This window comes from Balaenoptera acutorostrata, chromosome 1, assembly GCF_949987535.1.
Source record: "Balaenoptera acutorostrata chromosome 1, mBalAcu1.1, whole genome shotgun sequence".
Taxonomy (NCBI): Eukaryota; Metazoa; Chordata; class Mammalia; order Artiodactyla; family Balaenopteridae; genus Balaenoptera; species Balaenoptera acutorostrata.
In genome coordinates this window covers 139,388,553-139,409,299 of record NC_080064.1, presented here as the reverse complement: position 1 = coordinate 139,409,299, position 20,747 = coordinate 139,388,553, and the positions used below count along the sequence as shown (strand labels likewise).

At 45.1% G+C, this 20,747-nt stretch overlaps 1 protein-coding gene across 1 annotated transcript; it reads right to left on the bottom strand.

Moving 5' to 3' along the window:
- Positions 1–691: 691 nt before the first annotated feature.
- TEX35 (testis expressed 35) lies at positions 692–14,878 on the bottom strand. The gene is made up of 9 exons (XM_007172941.1): positions 14,840–14,878; positions 14,068–14,118; positions 13,388–13,456; positions 12,394–12,450; positions 11,630–11,689; positions 1,844–1,914; positions 1,434–1,626; positions 1,036–1,079; positions 692–752 (listed from the first exon to the last, which is right to left on the bottom strand). Exons 1-9 carry the CDS (start codon positions 14,876–14,878, stop codon positions 692–694), a joined length of 645 nt encoding a protein of 214 aa, XP_007173003.1.
- Between the last annotated feature and the right edge of the window lie 5,869 nt (positions 14,879–20,747).

Below are 20,747 nucleotides of genomic sequence, written 5' to 3'. Positions count from 1 at the left end.
CTTTGGGTGGGGTTGAGGAAACTTTCCAGAGGATAGGGAGGGTGGATCCTTAGAGCCCAAGAAGGGGACCAAGTTCCTATGAGCAGTGGAGCCTCAAGTCCTGCTTAGTGACGAGACCTCAGAGGGAAGCAGTGCAGGCTAGACCCTGGGCCCGGGGGTTCCTCCCATTGCCCAAATTACACGCGCGTGCATGTGCACACACACACTCACACACACACTTCTGGGATCACGCAGAATGGCATCTGATATCTTCAGGGCCTCCCTTCCTCTCTTTTGACCTGGGACATTTTCAGAACCAGGTGAAGAGGAGGGAAGCAGGGATGAGGGGGGAAGGATCATCCTTAGGAAGACCCTAAGGATGACCTTAAGAATTTTCCACTAAACCATCAGGAAGCAAGAAGAGAGGTTGGAGTCTGAAATACACTGATTTCAATCCAAAAAAGTGACACTCCTTGCACACTCAAGTTTGAGGCTGATATTCAACACTTTGACTCCCGCTTTGGCTTTAAATGAAGGCTTTACTCTCCGGGTAGAGGGATCCAGGGGCAGGGTGGTATGCAAGAGGGCAGCAAGCATTTGCTGTGCAGCTCAAGGAGTGGGGAGAGGCTGAACCAGAGCTTTTGATAGGTCCTGCGGTGGCACTAAGTTGGAACTACGTCCTCAGTCACACAGGAGTTGAAGCACAGATAAATCAGAAAGCAGGTCCAGATGCCAAGGGTGAAAAGGATGCCCAGGCCTGGTATGGAAGTTGCCTGTTATATGGGGAGAAAGTCAGGAGCCTGAGGCAAGGTCAGCTCAGCAGCTGGCAAGGCACCCTCCCCTCCACGGGGGCCTCTAGGCAGCAGCCTCCAGGCTGGGCTAAGCAAGTCCTCCTTCCTGTGCCACGTCCTCTAAGACTGAGTGGATGTGAGGGGGGGCAGAGCCTGCATAACCATAACCATGGGTGAGATTTGATGGGAATGCACCCCTGAGCACACTGCCTCTGGGAGGACGGGGCACCCGATTGAGATAAGGGGCTTCCGTGGATCTACCTACCCCTGATTGTAGTTGTTCTTTGGGGCACACAACAAACATTTCTCCTGTGGAGGACAGAAACGGCACCAGAAAGATCATTTTTCCCTGGTCCACGATGGCCAGCCTGCTGGGCGCCTCATCGGGTCTTGCTATAGGAAAGGACAGACAGTACAGTTGCACTTGGGAGCAGGTGCATCCAGGGTTGAGTCCTACTTGGTCATGGTTTTGGAATCACCCCGGGCCTATAGGGCAAGACCCCAGAGCGGACTCAAGACTAGGGAGGCATCCTGGGGCCAGGAGAGGAGTGGAACCAGTCCTTTACAGCAAGGGGTAAGGGAGTGAGAGAGCCCAGGGGAGGTCGGGGGGAACAGGAACCCAGGGGTGTAACACCGGGGCAGGGGCAGGGAGGGCTTCATTACACAGCAGGTATCACATTGGTGAAGGGACCCCATTGGATCCTTTTTTGGTTGTTGTAGTGCCATCATCTTTTTGTGAAGGGCGAGTGGCGCTCCATCAGCTCCATCCATTTTCTTGAGCCGGATCTGTGGGTCTGTGTCCGTCTTTCCTATCAGCCTGAGTTCTTGCTGCTCCTTTGGTCCTCTCCTGAGACGTCTGGGGAGTCAGGGAGGGGCAGAATTGGGGAGATAATTTTCAACATGAAAGGAGATAACCAGTAGCATGGTTGGCCGTGGAAGGCCTTGACTACAAGCCACTGGGGAAGAGAAACCAAGCTCCTTGAAGGGTCTGGGAGTCCACTGAACCCCGAGGACGCTTAGCAAAGCGAAGAGAGGAGATTCTTTAGGGTTGAGGAGAGACGGGTGCAGGTTACACTCCCAGCTTGCTGTTCTTCTGTATATTTATTAAAACATCCAACTTCTCATCCATATCCTTTTGCATTTCCTTCAAGAGAGAATTCAAAGCTAAAATCATCATCATGAAGGACTTTTGAAGTCCCTTTTCCTGCCTCGTTCTGCAAACCACTCAGAGACCACCGCAGCATCTTACTTCCTCAAGAATCCTTACCAGCTCTGGGTGAGGTGGCTCACTAGGATGTACCTGACATGTGCCACCTCTCCCTGTCTCCTCCCCCATTCCATAACGAAGCTGAAGCACAGGCAGAGTCATTAGGGGCTTGTCCAAAATCTCCATGTGAGTCAGAGGCCAGGATCTATTTTACCTGATCTCACACTTGAATAAAACCCTTATCTGCCTTGGTTCAATGCCTATACAATCATGGAACCAAGAAAACAAACCCCGTGGGCTTCCCTGGTGGTGCAGTGGTTGAGAGTCCACCTGACATTGCAGGGGACACGGGTTCGAGCCCTGGTCCGGGAGGATCCCACATGCCGCGGAGCAACTAAGCCCGTGTGCCACAGCTACTGAGCCTGCGCTCTGGAGCCCACGAGCCACAACTACTGAGCTCGCATGCCACAACTACTGAGCCCGTGAGCCACGGCTCCTGAGGCCCGCACGCCTGGAGCCCGTGCTCCGCAACAAGCGAAGCCACCGCAGTGAGAGGCCCGCGCACCACAACAAGGAGTGGCCCCCGCTCGCTGCAACTAGAGAAAGCCCGCTCACAGCAGCGAGGACCCAACACAGCCAAAAATAAATAGATAAAATCAATAAATTTATAAAAAAAAAAAAGAAAACAAACGCCGTGATCCCCCCCAAAGACGTTTCTGACTCCAGTGTTTTGACCCCTGCCATGTACATAGATCCTGTGTATCTGTGTTTGTTCCATCTTTTACCCAACTCCTGGCAGAAATGGTCAACACAAAATAAAGTAGACAGTAGCTCAATGGTCAACACAAAATAAAGTAGACAGTAACCTCACATTTATTATTAAGAACTGAAATAATAATAAAATCTTCTTGGCAAATTTTAGATCTCTAAAATCTGACCCGGAAAAATTGGATAGAAATAGTGGTCACAAAGAATTTCTAAGATGGTGACAGTATTATTGACAATATCTGTGAAGGACAAAAACAGGATTGGATTGACTATCACAAAATATAAATGAAAAATAATTTGCTTCAAGGAAAACCATTTTAAAAAAAAATAAAAGATCTGGGAAGGGTTTACTGATCTGGGGTAGAAAATTGATCAAGGAATTACACTGTCAGGATGGAAATGATTTCCAAAAAATATCTTCTTGAAAAGCATTTTAAAATGTTTGTATAAATTTGGAATAAGACATTTGTATTTGTAAATAAAGTCAAATATCCTTGAAGTCAATATTCCCCTGGGTCCAAAACATCAGAGTCAAAACATCCCATATTCTTAAAAGTCTCACCATCACTTCAAACTCATCATGTTCCAAACTGACCTCTTCACTTTCTCTTCTAAATTAGCTGCTTCCCAACTAGCCTGTCACTGTCACCACTTTTTTCTAATCGTCCAGATTAAAACTTTGGTGTCATCATGCATGCTTGCCTCGCCTTCATTCTTTATACTGAATCAATCACCAAGAATGTTATTTTTCCTTCACTGCATCTTTCAGATTTACCCTTTTCCTTCTGTTTCTACACTTGGTCCAGCTTTCTTCACCTTGAGCGGGGATGTGGCTTCCAGTTTGATATTCTTGCTCCAGACGGCCCCCACCGGCTCCCCCGGCGCCCCCAGGCCACCTTGCAAGCAGCTGCCAGCTCAGCTTTCTGAAATGCTGCTCCTAGCATGTTCTTTGATTAAGAATCTCCAGAGGCCTCTTACTGCTTACACAACCAAGTCCCAACCTGTCTGCCTGTCTTTCAGAAGCCTTCATTATCCACCGCCTTTGTGCCCACTCCATTTTATTTCTCACAGTTTCCCCCAATGATCCCTCTTTTATGACTGATCTCCCCACTGACTGTGAGAAGCTTCGCGTTCATCCTGCTTCCATGCTGTGTGCAAGCTGTTCCCGTGCCCGAAATAGCCTCCTTTGTGCCTTGTGATACCCAGTCCTATCCACTAACAAAACACTTACTGTGTTTGCATTTTGATATAGAAATAAGACATGCCCTTTGCAGACAATGTGGACAATACAGAGGAATATAAAAGAAAAAATTAATCTCATCACCTTTCAATAACAGCAATTAACCCTTTTGGTATATTTCTTTCCAGTCTTTTTTCTATATATTTACTTACCAATTTTTTTTCACCTGTTGAGATCAGCCTGTATATATTACTTGCATCTTGCTTTTTCACTTCTCATTAAAAGTACTCTTTCTAAATTCTGTCTCTTATAGTGAATTTTCATTATATAGATGTATCGTAATTTTTTTGGCTATTTCTCTACTTTGAAAATTGTGGTTGTTTATAATTTTTTGCTATTATAAATAATCCTGTGATGAACATCTTTTTATATATACCCATGCTGGCATTTCTGGTTATTCTCATAGGTTAAATTCTGAGAAGTCAAGGAGTTGATAAGTCATGGAGTTTTGATATTTTTGATACCTATTGTCTAATTCCTTTTTAGTTTTGTACAAACTTGTACTCCAATCAGCAGTACAAGAGCATTCCTATCTTGCTTTATAATTGCCATAAATTACAACTTGGCTTATTTGAATGTGGCAGTTATTTGGTTACTCATGAGGTAAAACTTGTTAATATATTTATTGCTTTTTAGTAATATTCCCCTCTGTGGATTGTTCACATATACCCTTTGCCCATTTTCCTAGTTGGTTCTTATTGATTTGTGTGAGCTTTGTATGTTACACATAAAAAGCTTTTGTCTATGTCTATCATATTTGTGGAAAATTATTTCCCCAAAACTGTTGCTTACTTTTTAACTCTGTGTATGGTGCTTTTCTGTTATAATTTTTAAAATTTTTGTATTGTTAAATATTATCAATATTCCTTTGTGATTTCTTCCATTGTAGTTATATTTAGACCATCCAGTTAAATACATACTTCTTATTTTTATTTTTAAAATTCACTTTATATACTATTTCAGTTTATACTGTTAACTGAGTTAAGCTTTTCCCTTATATAGTCAGGCAATATTCTTTTTTATTGGAGTATAGTTGATTTAAAATGTTGTGTTAGTTTCTGCTGTACAGCAAAGTGCATCAGTTATACCTATACATATATCCACTCCTTTTAAAATTATTTTCCCACGTAAGTCATTACAAAGTATTGAGAAGAGTTCCCTGTGCTATACAGCAGGTTCTTATTAGTCATCAGTTTTATGCACATCAGTGTATACAAGTCAATCCCAATCTCCCAATTCATCCCACCACTACCCCTCCCCACCATGGCCACGCCCCGCCGCTTTCCCCCCTTGGTGTCCATACGTTTCTTCTCTACATCTTTCTCTCTATTTCTGCCCTGCAAACCGGTTCATCTGTAGCATTTTTCTAGGTTCCACATGTATGCATTAATATACGATATTTGTTTTTCTCTTTCTGACTTCACTCTGTATGACAGTCTCTAGATTCATCCACGTCTCTACAAATGACCCAGTTTTGTTCCTTTTTATGGCTGAGTAATATTCCATTGTATATATGTACTACATCTTCTTTATCCATCCGTCTGTCGATGGGCATTTAGGTTGCTTCCATGACCTGGCTATTGTAAATAGTGCTGCAATGAACATTGGGGTGCATGTGTCTATTTGAATTATGGTTTTCTCTGGGTATATGCCCAGTAGTGGGATTGCTGGGTCATATGGTAATTCTACTTTTAGTTTTTTAAGGAACCTCCGTACTGTTCTCCATAGTGGCTGTATCAATTTACATTCCCACCAACAGTGCAAGAGGGTTCCCTTTTCTCCACACCCTCTCCAGCATTTGTTGTTTGTAGACTTTCTGATGATGCCCATTCTAACTGGTGTGAGGTGATACCTCATTGTAGTTTTGATTTGCGTTTCTATAATAATTAGTGATGTTGAGAAGCTTTTCATGTGTCTCCTTTGGAGAAATGTCTATTTAGGTCTTCTGCCCATTTTAGGATTGCGTTGTTTGTTTTTTTAATAATGAGCTGCATGAGCTGTTTATATATTTTGGAGATTCATCCTTTGTCCGTTGATTCGTTTGCAAATATTTTCTTCCATTCTGAGGGTTGTCTTTTCATCTTGTTTGTAGTTTCCTTTGCTTTGCAAAAGCTTTGAAGTTTCATTAGGTCCCATTTGTTTATTTCTGTTTTTATTTCCATTACTCTAGGAGGTGGGTCAAAAAAGTTGTTGCTGATATTTATGTCAAAGAGTATTCTTCCTATGTTTTCCTCTAAGAGTTTTATAGTGTCCAGTCTTACATTTAGGTCTCGAATCCATTTTGAGTTTATTTTTGTGTATGGTGTTAGGGAGTGTTCTAATTTCATTCTTTTACATGTAGCTGTCCAGTTTTCCCAGCACCACTTATTGAAGAGACTGTCTTTTCTCCATTGTATATCCTTGCCTCCTTTGTCATAGATTAGTTGACCATAGGTGCTTGGGTTTATCTCTGGGCTTTCTATCCTGTTCCATTGATCTATCTTTCTGTTTCTGTGCCAGTACCATATTGTCTTGATTACTGTAGCTTTGTAGTATAGTCCGAAGTCAGGGAGTCTGACTCCTACAGCTCCGTTTTTTTCCCTCAAGACTGCTTTGGCTACTTGGGGTCTTTTGTGTCTCCATACAAATTTTAAGATATTTTTGTTCTAGTTCTGTAAAAAATGCCGTTGGTAATTTGATAGCGATTGCAGTGAATCTGTAGATTGCTTTGGGTAGTATAGTCATTTTCACAATATTGATTCTTCCAATCCAAGAACATGGTATATCTCTCCATCTGTTTGTATCATATTTAATTTCTTTCATCAGTGTCTTATAGTTTTCTGCATACAGGTCTTTTGTCTCCCTAGGTAGGTTTATTCCTAGGTATTTTATTCTTTTTGTTGCAAGGGTAAATGGGAGTGTTTCCTTAATTTCTCTTTCAGATTTTTCATCATTAGTGTATAGGAATGCAAGAGATTTCTGTGCATTAATTGTGTATCTTGCAACTTTACCAAATTCATTGATTAGCTCTAGTAGTTTTCTGGTGGCATCTTTAGGATTCTCTATGTATAGTATCATGTCATCTGCAAACAGTGACAGTTTTGCTTCTTTTCCAATTTGTATTCCTTTTATTTCTTTTTCTTCTCTGATTGTCATAGCTAGGACTTCCAAAACTATGTTAAATAATAGTGGAGAGAGTGGACATCCTTGTCTTGTTCCTGATCTTAGAGGAAATGCTTTCATTTTCTCACCATTGAGAATGATGTTTGCTGTGGGTTTGTCATACATGGCCTTTATTATGTTGAGGTATGTTCCCTCTATGCCCACCTTCTGGAGCGTTTTTATCATAAATGGGTGTTGAATTTTGTGCATCTATTTTCTGCATCTATTGAGATGATCATATGGTTTTTATTCTTCAATTTGTTAATATGGTGTATCACATTGATTGATTTGCATATATTGAAGAATCCTTGCATCCCTGGGATAAATCCCACTTGGTCATGGTGTATGATCCTTTTAATGTGTTGTTGAATTCTGTTTGCTAGTATTTTGTTGAGGATTTTTGTATCTATATTCATCAGTGATATTGGTCTGTAATTTTCTCTTTTTGTAGTATCTTTCTCTCGTTTTGGTATCAGGGTGATGGTGGCCTCGTAGAATGAGTTTGGGAGTGTTCCTTCCTCTGCAATTTTTTGGAATAGTTTGAGAAGAATGGGTGTTAGCCCGTCTCTAAATGTTTGATAGAATTCACCTGTGAAGTCATCTGGTCATGAACTTCTGTTTGTTGGAATATTTTTAATCCCAGTTTCAATTTCATTACTTGTGAGTGGTCTGTTCATAGTTTCTGTTTCTTCCTGGCTCAGTCTTTGAAGGTTATACCTTTCTAAGAATCTGTCCATTTCTTCCAGGTTGTCCATTTTATTGGCATAGAGTTGCTTGTAGTAGTCTCTTAGGATGCTTTGTATTTCTGTGGTGTCTGTTGTAACTTCTCCTTTTTCATTTATAATTTTATTGATTTGAGTCCTCTCCCTCTTTTTCTTCATGAGTCTAGCTAATGGTTTATCAATTTTGTTTATCTTCTCAAAGAACCAGCTTTTAGTTTTATTGATCTTTGCTCTTGTTTTCTTTGTTTCTATTTCATTTATTTCTGCTCTGATCTTTATGATTTCTTTCCTTCTACTAACTTCGGGCTTTGTTTGTTCTTCGTTCTCTAGTTCCTTTAGGTGTAAGGTTAGATTGTTTATTTGAGATTTTTCTTGTTTCTTGAGGTAGGGTTGTATTGCTATAAACTTCCCTCTTAGAACTGCTTTTGCTGCATCTCATACGTTTTGGATCGTCGTGTTTGCATTGTCATTTGTCTCTAGGTATTTTTTGAGTTCCTCTTTGATTTCTTCAGTGATCTCTTGGTTATTTAGTAACATATTGTTTAGCCTCCATGTGTTTGTGTTTTTTACGTTTTTTTCCCCTGTAATTGATTTCTAATCTCATAGCGTTGTGGTCAGAAAAGATGCTTGATATGATTTCAATTTTCTTAAATTTACTGAGCCTTGATTTGTGACCTAAGATGTGCTCTATCCTGGAGAATGTTCCGTGCAAACTTGAGAAGAAAGTGTAATCTGCTGTTTTTGGATGGAATGTCCTATAAATATCAATTAAATCTATCTGGTCTATTGTGTCATTTAAAGCTTCTGTTTCCTTATTCATTTTCTGTTTGGATGATCTGTCCATTGGTGTAAGTGAGGTGTTAAAGTCCCCCACTATTATTGTGTTACTGTTGATTTCCTCTTTTATAGCTGTTAGCAGTTGCCTTATGTATTGAGGTGCTCCTATGTTGGGTGCATATATATTTATAATTGTTATATCTTCTTCTTGGATTGATCCCTTGATCATTATGTAGTGTCCTTCCTTGTCTCTTGTAACATTATTTTAAAGTCTATTTTATCTGATATGAGTATCACTACTTCAGCTTTCTTTTGATTTCCATTTGCATGGAATATCTTTTTCCATCCCCTCACTTTCAGTCTGTATGTGTCCCTAGGTCTGAAGTGGGTCTCTTGTAGACAGCATATATATGGGTCTTGTTTTTGTATCCATTCAGCGAGCCTGTGTCTTTTGCTTGGGGCATTTAATCCATTCACATTTAAGGTAATTATCAAGATGTATGTTCCTATGACCATTTTCTTAATTGTTATGGGTTTGTTTTTGTAGGTCCTTTTCTTCTCTTGTGTTTCCCACTTAGAGAAGTTCCTTTAGCATTTGTTGTAGAGCTGGTTTGGTAGTGCTGAATTCTCTTAGCTTTTGCTTGTCTGTAAAGCTTTTGATTTCTCCTTCAAATCTGAATGAGAGCCTTGCCGGGTAGAATAATCTTGGTTGTAGGTTCTTCCTTTCCATCACTTTAAATATATCATGCCACTCCCTTCTTGCGTGTAGAGTTTCTGCTGAGAAATCAGCTGTTAACCTTATGGGAGTTCCCTTGTATGTTATTTGTCATTTTTCCCTTGCTGCTTTCAATAATTTTTCTTTGTCTTTAATTTTGCCAATTTGATTACTATATGTCTTGGCATGTTTCTCCTTGGGTTTATCCTGTATGGGACTCTCTGCACTTCCTGGACTTGGGTGGCTATTTCCTTTCCCATGTTAGGGAAGTTTTTGACTATAATCTCTTCAAATGTTTTCTCGGGTCCTTTCTCTCTCTCTTCCCCTTCTGCGACCCCTATAATGCGAATGTTGTTGCATTTAATATTGTCCCAGAGGTCTCTTAGGCTGTCTTCATTTCTTTTCAGTCTTTTTTCTTTATTCTGTTCCGTGGCAGTGAATTCCACTGTTCTTTCTTCCAGGTCACTTATCCATTCTTCTGCCTCAGTTATTCTACTATTGATTCCTTCTAGTGTAGTTTTCATTTCAGTTATTGTATTGTTCATCTCTGTTTGTTTGCTCTTTAATTCTTCTAGGTCTTTGTTAAACATTTATTGCATCTTCTCGATTTTTGCCTCCATTCTTTTTTTTTTTTTAATTTATTTTTGGCTGCGTTGGGTTTTTTTTTTTTTTTTTTTTTTTTTTTTTTTATAGAAAGTCTTTATTTATTTATTTATTTATTTATTTATTTATTTATGGCTGTGTTGGGTCTTCGTTTCTGTGCGAGGGCTTTCCCTAGTTGTGGCAAGTGGGGGCCATCTCTTCATCGCGGTGCGCGGGCCTCCCACCACCACAGCCTCTCTTGTTGCGGAGCACAGGCTCCAGACGCGCAGGCTCAGCAATTGTGGCTCACGGGCCCAGTCGCTCCGCGGCATGCGGGATCCTCCCAGACCAGGGCCCGAACCCGTGCGCCCTGCATTGGCAGGCAGGCTCTCAACCACTGCGCCACCAGGGAAGCCCTGCGTTGGGTTTTTGTTACTGCACGTGGGCTTTCTCTAGTGGCGGCGAGCAGGGGCTGCTCTTCTTTGAGGTGTGCGAGCTTCTCATTGTGGTGGCTTCTCTTGTTGCAGAGCATGGGCTCTAGGTGCACGGGCTTCAGTAGCTGCAGTGCGTGGGCTCAGTAGTTGTGGCTCGAGGGCTCTAGAGTGCAGGCTCAGTAGTTGTGGCACATGGGCTTAGTTACTCCACGGCATGTGGAATCTTCCCGGACCAGGGATCAAACCCGTGTTCCCTGCACTGGCAGGCAGATTCTTAACCACTGTGCCACCAGGGAAGTCCGCAGACCCCATATTAAGAGGTTCTGATATAATTGCTATGGAGTGCAGCCAGGTGCAAAGAGGAGCTGTTCAAAATCACAGTACAGGTGATTCTAACACGTAGCCAATGTTAATAACTACTGCTAATGTGCTAAGGACCTGGTTCTCATCAGGAGCAAGGATCTGAATCACTTAACAGAGTTTTGAGCAACTGTGCCCAACCTTGGAGGTTTTTATTCAGTTTATCTGGGCCAGGGCCTGGGTAAATGGATTTTAGAAATCCTCAGAAGTGATTCACAGTGCATCCCTGGCAGAGAGGCTGTTACAGGATTATCTATGTTGGTTTCATCATTTGTCTGGTTATCCTTGGGCTGTACCACCTTAATTTGGTTATTAAGTTGGCTTCATTATGATTTTAATATCTGGTAGAAGTAATGCCCCCTTACAACTCTTGAAAAATTTATAAATAAATGCTTTTGCCTATTTATGCTTCTGCATTTGTTGTTCTCAATCTTCTACCTGGGGACCATGAACAAAACCCCAAGGTGCCAGCCCCATCCACACAGGACCTGAGCTCTGTTTCCTATGTTTGTGCTCCTGGTGATTCTGAAACCCACCAAAGTCTGTAAACTGCTATTCTAGAATCTAGATGATCCTTTTAGTAATTACTGAGTTCAAAAATAATCTTACTGGGCTCTTGGTTAGATTCACATTAAACTTCCAATGCTGCCTTAAGACTCACCTTAAGGTTCACTTCCTCTGAAAGGACTTTTCTGGTTACCCCAACCCACATTCATTACTCACTTCTCTAAACCCCTGGTTAGTTGACAACCAGTCATCATTTAGCTTGGTACTTACTTGTTATTTAGTTCTTTTTTGCAATAGAGTTTGGGTCTCTTATCAAGTTGTAAGCACTTTCAGGGCAGGCTTGGCATCTCCTTGCATGATTCCTAGTATGGTACTGGCCCATGGAGGGCACTCAGTAAATGCTTACCTTCATAATCTCCACAAATTCATAGAGTTTTTCAAAATCCTTGTCCATTACATCTTTTATCTAGTGAGGAAGAAAGGCAAAGAGCACATTATTGAATGTGGAGTTGTCTTTCAGGCATTTTAAGCTAAGGGCTGCAGCTGCTCCCCTGGAATGAGCTGGATAAAGATTAAGGAATGTTCTAATAATGGCCTACTAAAACCACTTTCTTCCCAAGAGTCTGTGAAGGGACTAGGGTGAGTGTATCATCAAGTCACCACCAGCAGCAGCCTTGGCACAGCTTGGATCTGGTCATTGCAAGGCTGCCATGTGGAGCTCAGACCACAGCTCAATTACACGTTCTTGCTTGAGCATTTCCTTTGTTCATGAATATGCTATAGGTGATTCCATCAGAGAAACAAGAAGAGGATTCTTTCTCTGCAGCTTACTCAGGGGAAGAGTATTAGGACAATGGAATTGGTCCCTGACTGCCCCCAAATTCCAGGTCAGCCCCTCTCACTCTGTCACTAAGGTTGTATCTCCCCACCCTTATTAATGAGATATCTTAGAGAGCCCTTATCATTCAAAATTTGGGTTTAAGCATCAAACAAGTAAGAAACAGATAACCTAAGCTGCTGACACTTAAACACTCTAGGGGATTTAGGCTCAGTTGGTTTGATTGCTTTTTCCATGCAATTTCTGATTTTCTTTACTATTCAGAGTTAGGCATTGCATTTTCCTTGAAGCTACACTTTTTCTCCGTGAGCTGAAAAGTCTCATCCTGTTACCTGTTTTATCTCCTCCATTTTTTCCTTGAGCTCTTCCCTCACCTTCCTGAGTTCATTCTGAGGAAATAAAATAGAGAAGGAGTAAAGAAATGTCTTGGATGGAAGGGAAATGGTCAAAAGGAGGAAAGGAAAGATCCTGGGGCATTGCCAAAAGAGGAGCAGAGAGATAGATGCCAGCAGGGAGGAAAGAAAGGATGCTATTAAGAAAATAGGATAGTGGGACACACAGACATCCTGTACCTCCAGATGTGATGCACTTTGAAAAGGTCATACTTTCCCTCCTGTGGTGTGACCACCGAAAAATGCATGGCCTAAGTCTAATGGTGAGGAAGCATCAGACAACCCAGATTCAGGGTCATTCCACAAAATAAATGATTTGTAATAAAAAATGAAGTGTCCCAAAAGACAAGGTCGAAGAACTGTTCCAGATGAAAAAAGACTGAGAGACATGGAAACTAGATGCAAGGTGTGATTCTGGATTGGATCCCAGACCAAAAAAGTTATCTTCTCTTTTGTTATGAAAGACATTAGTGGGATAACTGGTGAAATTAGAATAAGGGCTGTAGGTGAGAACTGTATGAACACTAATTTCCTGCTTTTGATGTTTGGATAATTGTACTGTGGCTGTGTAAGAGTGTTCTTGTTTTGAGGAAATATATACCGAAATTTGAGAGAACCTCATGCTCGCAGATGGTTCAGGAAATATATATGTTATATATAGGTGTGTGAATATGAAAGAGAGAAAAAAAAACCAAGATAAAATGCCAACATTTGGGAATCTGGGGGAGGGGTATAACTCATTGTTCCATTTTTTGGAAAATTTTCTGTAAGTCTGAAATTATTTTAAAATAGAGAGAACCAGAAGGAATGAAGTCACAGGGGCTGGAGCAGAACTGCAGACGCTGGCAGTTTACCTGCTGCAGAAGTTGTTCTGTCGGCCCCACCTGTTCACTGTGCTGATCCAACTTCCTGTCTCCTGGGTCCACACACCTACCTTTAGCTCCTTTGTCCCTCCTGGTTTGGTAAATGGCCCTTCTTGTTTAGCTTCTTTGTAGTCATATGTCTGTTGGTTGAAAACAGAAACGCAGAATATTGGAAACTGCAGGCGTGGGAGGGTGAGGCAGGAGGGATGACTCCGAGTTTCTGCTCCTCCCTTTGGGCCAGCGCAGAGGTAACCTGGCCTCACCTGCGCAGGAGTTTCCTCCATCCTTCTCCCCTCTCTGAGCGCATCTCATTCCACTCCCTTCCTGGCCCACTGGGCCTCAGCTTTCTGTCCCCTCCACAGCCATACTCATTCCCACCTCAGGGCCTCTGTGCGCGCTGCTTTTTCTGCCCACAGCACTTGTCCTCAGCCCTCCAGGGGCCGCAGCCTTGTCCTACAGCTCTCAGCTCAGAGGAAGGCCTTCCTGATGCCCTCAACCCACAGCAGCCCCCCGGTCACATCTCCCTATTTTTAATTCTCTGCATCATAGGTAAAACTACTGAATTTTTCCTTATTTATTTAGGTATCTGCTTTGTTCTGTGAGAGCAGAGAGCTTGTCTCTCTCTCAATGTATCCGCCAGCATCTGGGACAAGTCTTGGCCACCAGGAACAGTGAATGACCCCTGACTCCAAGTCACCTCCCCATGAATCTCAGGCCTGGCTGCTGGTATGGCCTCAAAGAAGCTTCTTACTCTGATCAGCTCTGGCTTCAATTCCAGGCAAACTGCCTTGTAGTTCTTGTTCTGCAGAGACAGGAGGCTGGGATTCAGGCTGCCAGGCCTCAGGATTGGGGAGGACCCTCCACCCACTCAACCCTGCCTGTCCAACTGCGCTTAAGCTCAGGCCCACATACCCCCAGCACCTGAGCCAAGATAACTCACATTTTCTCATGTTCTACTCCTCTCATGAGTGACTCCTGCCGGTTCAGCAGGCAGCCCTCTCCCTGGGGAGCTGGCGGGGCTGAGGGCTGGTGGGAGCACTTTAAGATAACTCAAGGAAGCCATCTAAGTATTTTTTCAGGAGCATTGACTTTGGAGGTAGGCAGACGACTTGAATTCTAGTCTCAGCTGCCCTCCTTACCAGCTGTGTTGACTTAGGCAAGTTATTTAGCCTCTCTGAGCCTTCACTTCCTCGTCTGTAAATCGTGGATGTTAATTACGTTTATGTGATGAGATTCTTGTGTGCCTTAAACACGCGGGTAAAATGCAGGCCTGGCTGGGCTCATGGCTCCCGGAGTGGCCGGGGTTGGGGTGGGGCATCTCAGTGCTCCTTGTCCTGGCAGGGGTCCTTCCCACCCCAAGGCCAGGGGTCCATTCCCCACCCTCCTTCCAGCCTGAGAGGCCACGTCATGCTCAGAGGGAGAAAGAAAAGCCGAGGGTTCGTTGGGGACTCTCTGTACCCCCCAACTCCAACCAGTGAGAGTTCAAAGAGGCCCCACATTGGCCAGCAACGTTTCTCCTTTACCAGGTTTGTTTTCTTCAGTTCTGCCCTCTTGGCCGACATGATGGAGGAGGCCAGAGTGTTCTTCAACTTGCCAACCTCCCCACAATGGGCCCCGGGACCAGGCCACTGTCCTATGCAGGTTACAGGCTGAGGTGAGGGCAGGATGCCCACCTCTCTGTGTGTGGAACAGCTGAGGTCACAATGCCCAGGACCCGCATGCCGGCCGGAGTGTCACCTCAACTTTGAGCCTGGGGTGCCTCAGCCGCTGAGAAGAGGACCTCAGGCCAGGTTCCAAAGACACGAAGTCTCCCTCCTGCAAGGGGAGAGGGGCTGTCCTGGAAAGCCCACCCTGAAGGAACACAGCCTGCATGGCCCAAGCAAAAGGCACGCCCCAGGAGAAGCAAAAATTGCTGGCTCCTTTCCCAGCGGGACCCACCCAAAGACCAGGAGAAGGTGTCTGCCCTCAACAATGAGCTTCTCCTGGGAGCCCACACACCTGCTCTCCTGACCCTTCCTCGAGCCTAAAGCTATTTTGGGTTGGGATGCCCTGAAGTCTCTCCGGTTCAAGGTGCACGTACCGTGCTAATCCGGGGCTCTCTGTGCTGGGGGACGGGTGCCAGTCTCGGCAGGGCGATCTCTGATGCCCAGGCCTGACTGCACAGCTGGCTCTGTCCCCTCTCCCCTCCTACACCCAACTCCATTCTTTTCTCCTGGTTTTTCTACTATCCCGGAAGAGCGTTAGGGCAAGAAGCAGTATGTGGACAGTGCGGTCGGGGAAAAGCCCAGATGACGGGCGATGAAGAATACTGAGGCCATCCTGCGGGTACCTGTGATTTGTGTTTCAAGAGCAAAGGAACGTGGCCTCCCCTGGGACCTAAAATTATTCAGCATCCAGGTTAGCAAGCCTAACTGGATGCTGAATAATTCTCTTTCCTCTTATCCTTGGGCATGCCTTCTTCCCTCTACTACTTGCTACAGAAAGGGCCAACTTGGAAATTCCTAGAACAGACAGTACAGGAAATGATGCAAATTGCATGTGAAGTGCGTGTCCGCACCCCGGACATGACTTATCACCCTCACCTTCCCATTTCCTGCCCCTATGCCTGTTCTTCCCAGAGGCCTTGAGCACTGGAGCTTCTTCGGAGTCACTTGCAGCATTTCTGACGCATTTCCTAGGGGGTTATTTTGCAGCTCCCAACCTGGTGAGAGCCTTCAGTCTCAGCCCATCACAACCAAAGGAGAACGCCTGTCACTGTTCAGTGGGGGAGGAAAAGAGATGGGAGGGGAGGCAAGGAAGTGGCGGGGAGCTTCCCAAGCTCCTCTCCCCCTTGTAAATGAGGGGTTGGAACGCTAAGGTCCTTTGACCACTGTGCTCGGTCCTCCCAGATCCGCTGGCCACATGGCAGGAGAGCCCTTTCTCCACAGGTTTCCAAAGATCCCATAGGCTTGAGCAGGAAACTACAGTGAAAATGATGGTCTCCTTCTCAACATTTACCAGTTCTGTGAAAATGGGCACCTTCTTGTCTTTGTTTGGGGTTGAACTCCTCCTGGGCCTGCAGCAAAGTGTCCTTTGCTTGGCTGAGCAGTTGTTAAATGAGTCTCCTCTTGGCCAAGCATGTCACATGAGCCCACTGGCCCATATATCAGGAAATTGGGTGTAAAAGGAATCAAGGTCTCATTGTGAAAACTGCTTTGTAAAGTAGAAAATTATACACACATCATCATCATCGTCGTCATCATTTGGACAGAAATTTAACTACAGAGCCACAGCTCCAGGCTTGTGCCTTCGTATAGTACTTGCTATTCATGCCCTCAAATACATCATTGTTGTCATCAGTATGTTCTGGAAGGGCTGGGAATATGTTTAATGAACCTAAATAAATGAGTCTGTTACTCTCTTCTCTAAGATTTTGCAGCTGCGCGAGGCCCTAGGTGGAAGCAGCCCTGTGATGTGGAAGTATGACTTTGTCATATGCAGGCCGTAGGCCATTCTTACCTGGAGAATGTCAGGTAGGCTTTTCCTAACCCCCCTTCAGGGCAAAATCCACTGGTCCAGGGCAAGGACCGTAGAGCCCTCCGATGTTCCAATGGAGTTTGGTGAAAGGGAAGATTCCCAACAGAGAGAAAGAAGCAGTCATGTGTCTCTCTTCCCCAAGCTGATGGCATTTGGATTTCCTTTTCTTTATAGGGGTCCTGATCTTTCAGTTTCATGAAGACAATGTTGTGTGGGGTGGAGGCCGGGGGAAGGAGGATTAAAAATGGCCTTAGGCCTCTGTGTTTGGCCTCTTGTGATTCCAGAGGTACAAAGTTCCAGGGTCCAGCCTACAGTGAAGCCCGGGCTCAGCCAAGACTCACATCTAGGCCCAGAGAAGGTGAAGAGAACGTCATCTGTGCTGAGGGGCCCATTTGACTACAGGGGACCCAGTGTTCTAGAGCCCTTTGATTCACAAAGGTGCCCAGAGTCCTGACGGCCGTGGTCTCCAGTCAACCTTGCACGACACAGCTTGCCACATGTGACCTCGATGATTGGCTCCTGAACACCCTGCCTCACACTGCAGTGTCTAGTGCTGGCTGGTTCTTAGCCCCAGGGGACCTCTCACGGGACTTTTATATGATTGGTTACTGCATTGTCCCACGTAACTGATTTATAGACACCTTACTTCTACACTGTGCAGGGTTCAGACACCTTTTCTAATTGACACATTGGTTCCTATGTAATTTCTGATCATTCCTATAAATAGTGTATCAGATCTTGGCTAGAATCAAGTTCTACTATATTGTTTCTATGGAATTTCTATCATGTGAACTTCTAGTGCCTCTATTTCAGGAACAAAACGTAATATTCTGAACCATTAATGGTAAATCTCCAGCTACCGCAATACAGCTAATGATAAGTGAAAAGTCAGAGCAAAGGCTTTGTTTGAGGATCACAGGCTTTTTTCTCCTGTGTGTTCTCTGCAACAGGGACGCATTTGCCAGGGCCTCCCAGGACCCAGGGGAACCTGTTACGGTTCCCACAGCCGACTGGTACAGTGCAGCCTGCTGTGTGAAATAAAGAGCCACCAACCCTCAGAGGCTCCCCTGCTCCTGCCACACGTAGCTCCTGGGGCCTCCTTACTTGGCTGGTGTCCCTTTACCATCTTTGGATGCAGCCCAAGTAGAGGAGGACGGCAGTTATACTCCTGCCTCTCTTGGCTTCCCTGATTCAAGGCTCTCTACACTTGCTATCCCGGTCTATAGCCTCCTCTCCACCTCTGACACCTCCAGATTCCCATTTATCACTGAAGCAATCAAACTGGTGTAACAGCCTCTTTGGACTGCCCTTGTTGGGGGACTGTGATTGGCGTGGTGTCCAGGGAGGCTCACAAATGGGAGGATTCCATGGGTTAGTCCTGGGGGCAGCCTGCATCCCTCCCACTCACATTTCTTCGGCTACAAACTAACAAGGCCACACCTAACCAGAAAGGAGGCTGGCATGTGTGGCCACGTGTCTCCCAAGAATAAGAGGAAATAGGTTTAAGGAGCGGGCAACCAATCTCTGCCACCCCTTCCTAAAGCATCTCATCTCTCCTATTTCACTTTAACAAGTCCTCTTGTATGAAAGCTTGGTTTGGGGTTCTGGTTTTGGTGCAAAAGGGAGGTAGCCAACAAGGTCTGGAAGGGCAGATTACACCAGGTTCTCGAGCTGAGATGAAATCTCCTAACAAACGTGAACTGGCCGAGTTCAGGTTAGGGATCTACCTCTTTGTCACCTGAATGGCCAGCGAGTGGGACGTTGAGACAGAGATTGGGATAATGATCCTGTTGGTCCAGGGCTTTGCGATACAACAGTTCCAGTCTATTCCAGTCCCATTCTGCAGAAGGCCCTGCACACCTCGCTCCCCTCCTGCAGGCATCAGAATGTGGGTCTGGTCTGGAGCTTCTCTTGCTGTTCTGAGCCCTCTGAGAAGCACTAGGGCCTGACCAAGAGGTCTGACCTTTGTCAGCCCCTTCACTGGGAGATGGCCCCTGCCGCTGTCCTCTTGGCTGGAAGTCCACAACCTCCTTAGAGGAACCTTTGTGTCTAGTCCCACGAAGCCCCTGAACGTGACCCCTGCCTGGGGATGCCTACAGCTGGCCCCCACCGCCAGACATGGACACCAACCCAGACTGGACCACAGTTTTCCAGAACCTGGGGATACTGGTCACTAGGGGGCTTCCTGTGGGGTCAGCCTGGCTGGTGCCTTTTTCACATCTGATTAGCTTCCTTCTCTTGGCCATTCTGCCCCTGGGATCATTAGCCTCTCAGAGCTGAGTCTAGGTGAAGCATGGCCCAGACTGTGTGAATCTTCTTCCCTCAGCAGGAGTTCCAGGGCCTGGGCTGGGGAAAGCATCCCTGGAGCTGTGAGTGGTGATAAAAGCAAGGAAGCTTGTAGACCCCGATCGGGAGAGGTCAGTGAGCTGGAGAAGGCTGTTTAAACCAGTCTCCACACAGAGGGGCCAGACGCAGATTCTGAGAGCCACTGTGGAGACAGGGTGAGAATAGCTCCTGGCAAAGGCAACCAGATTGGACGAGCCTGGAAGGCTCTCGCAGGAGGCTGAGCTGTCAGTGGGGGAAACCTTGGTGCATTTAAAGACTAAGAATTAGGCCGTTTCTAGAGGTTTGCTTCTTCGTTCTTGTTACATGTCTGAGCTCTAAACAGGGCTGTGGATTTTTTCCTTTGTTGGCAAAAAAGTATTGTATAGAATGCGTATAAATGGGTTGCTTGTCTTTCTGGATCTTGAATTCAATGGATTCCACATACCTCTTGCATTTCATGCCAAAATATTTGGCTGTTCTGATTTAGTTTAGGTTTAACAAAACTAAAAAACACCCCATATACCCAGATCCACTTGGATAGTCTGCATGTAACATTGGTTTTCGTTTAGCTCCCGGCCTCACGGTAGGGAAGTTCTGCTGAGGCATCCCATTTGCTGGTGCAGGTAGACCGAATCACCGGCTCCGCATCAGCCAGTTCTCTGATGAGGGGCTGAATGCTGTCCTAGAAGCTGGGAGTTCAGCCTCTTTCTCCAGTCCGCCCAACAATTAAACCAGCTGATGTGGATTCCTTTTGCAACTAAGCACGTGACTGGTGAATGGAGATGGCCCCATGTTCCTGCTAATTGTAGGTCTTTGGAAAGTCACACACGTGCAGCAGTAACTCCTGCCTGGTGACCCACAAGCACATGGCCTATGGAAATGTCGGGGACTTCTATTTGGTGACATCTCGTGGATTCTCAGGGTTGGTCATTTTAATTAGTGGCCACGATAAAAGCAGATCTGATGCCTTACTATCAAGCCCCTCATCATTTTTTACAATGAGTGATTTCACTTGGTTGGTTCTTTGTAGCCAGACATCGCACAGATACTTTTTTTTTTTTTTTTGCACAGATTCATCACCTCGGATGACGGCCTTTACCTCACAAGAGCTTGCCGGCTCGTCGCCCTGTATGTTGGTTCTGCAGGGAGCGCTTTCTCCAGCAGGCCTGTTCCCCTGCTCAGGAGACTGAATCCACAAATCCACCCCGGCTCCACCCCAGCCTTGTTCCTCGGGGCCACTGGCAGCCCCCCGCTCCTCCCCCCGCTCCTGTCCACACGGCTCTGGGGTGTCCCTGGGCCACGTGACAGACTAACACTTTGAGAAGAACGCTCTGGGCCCTGGGCTCCACTTGAAGTTGAGGAAGGAGGCGTAAGTGACACCGCTCCTCTGGGTGGCAAAGCTCGTGTGAAAAACTGCTCTCTGGGAAAGACAACTTGGGTGGAATCGAACACAGAAGCAGATCACAGTCACTTGCCGAGGCTTCTAAACATAGCGTTAATTTATTTCTAATTCTTGATCAAAACAAAGCAACCCTACTCTTGTGACAGAATAAAACCTGTGACAATAACAACCCACGCAGAGTCGTGAAT

Coding starts and splice junctions, on each gene's coding strand:
- TEX35 (XM_007172941.1), bottom strand. CDS start 14,878: ATGTCGGCCAAGAGGGCAGAACTGAAGAAAACAAACCTG. Junction 13,457..14,067: donor TGAAGCCAGAGCTGATCAGA/GTAAGAAGCTTC, acceptor TTCAACCAACAG/ACATATGACTACAAAGAAGC. Junction 1,627..1,843: donor AAGAACAGCAAGCTGGGAGT/GTAACCTGCACC, acceptor CTGACTCCCCAG/ACGTCTCAGGAGAGGACCAA.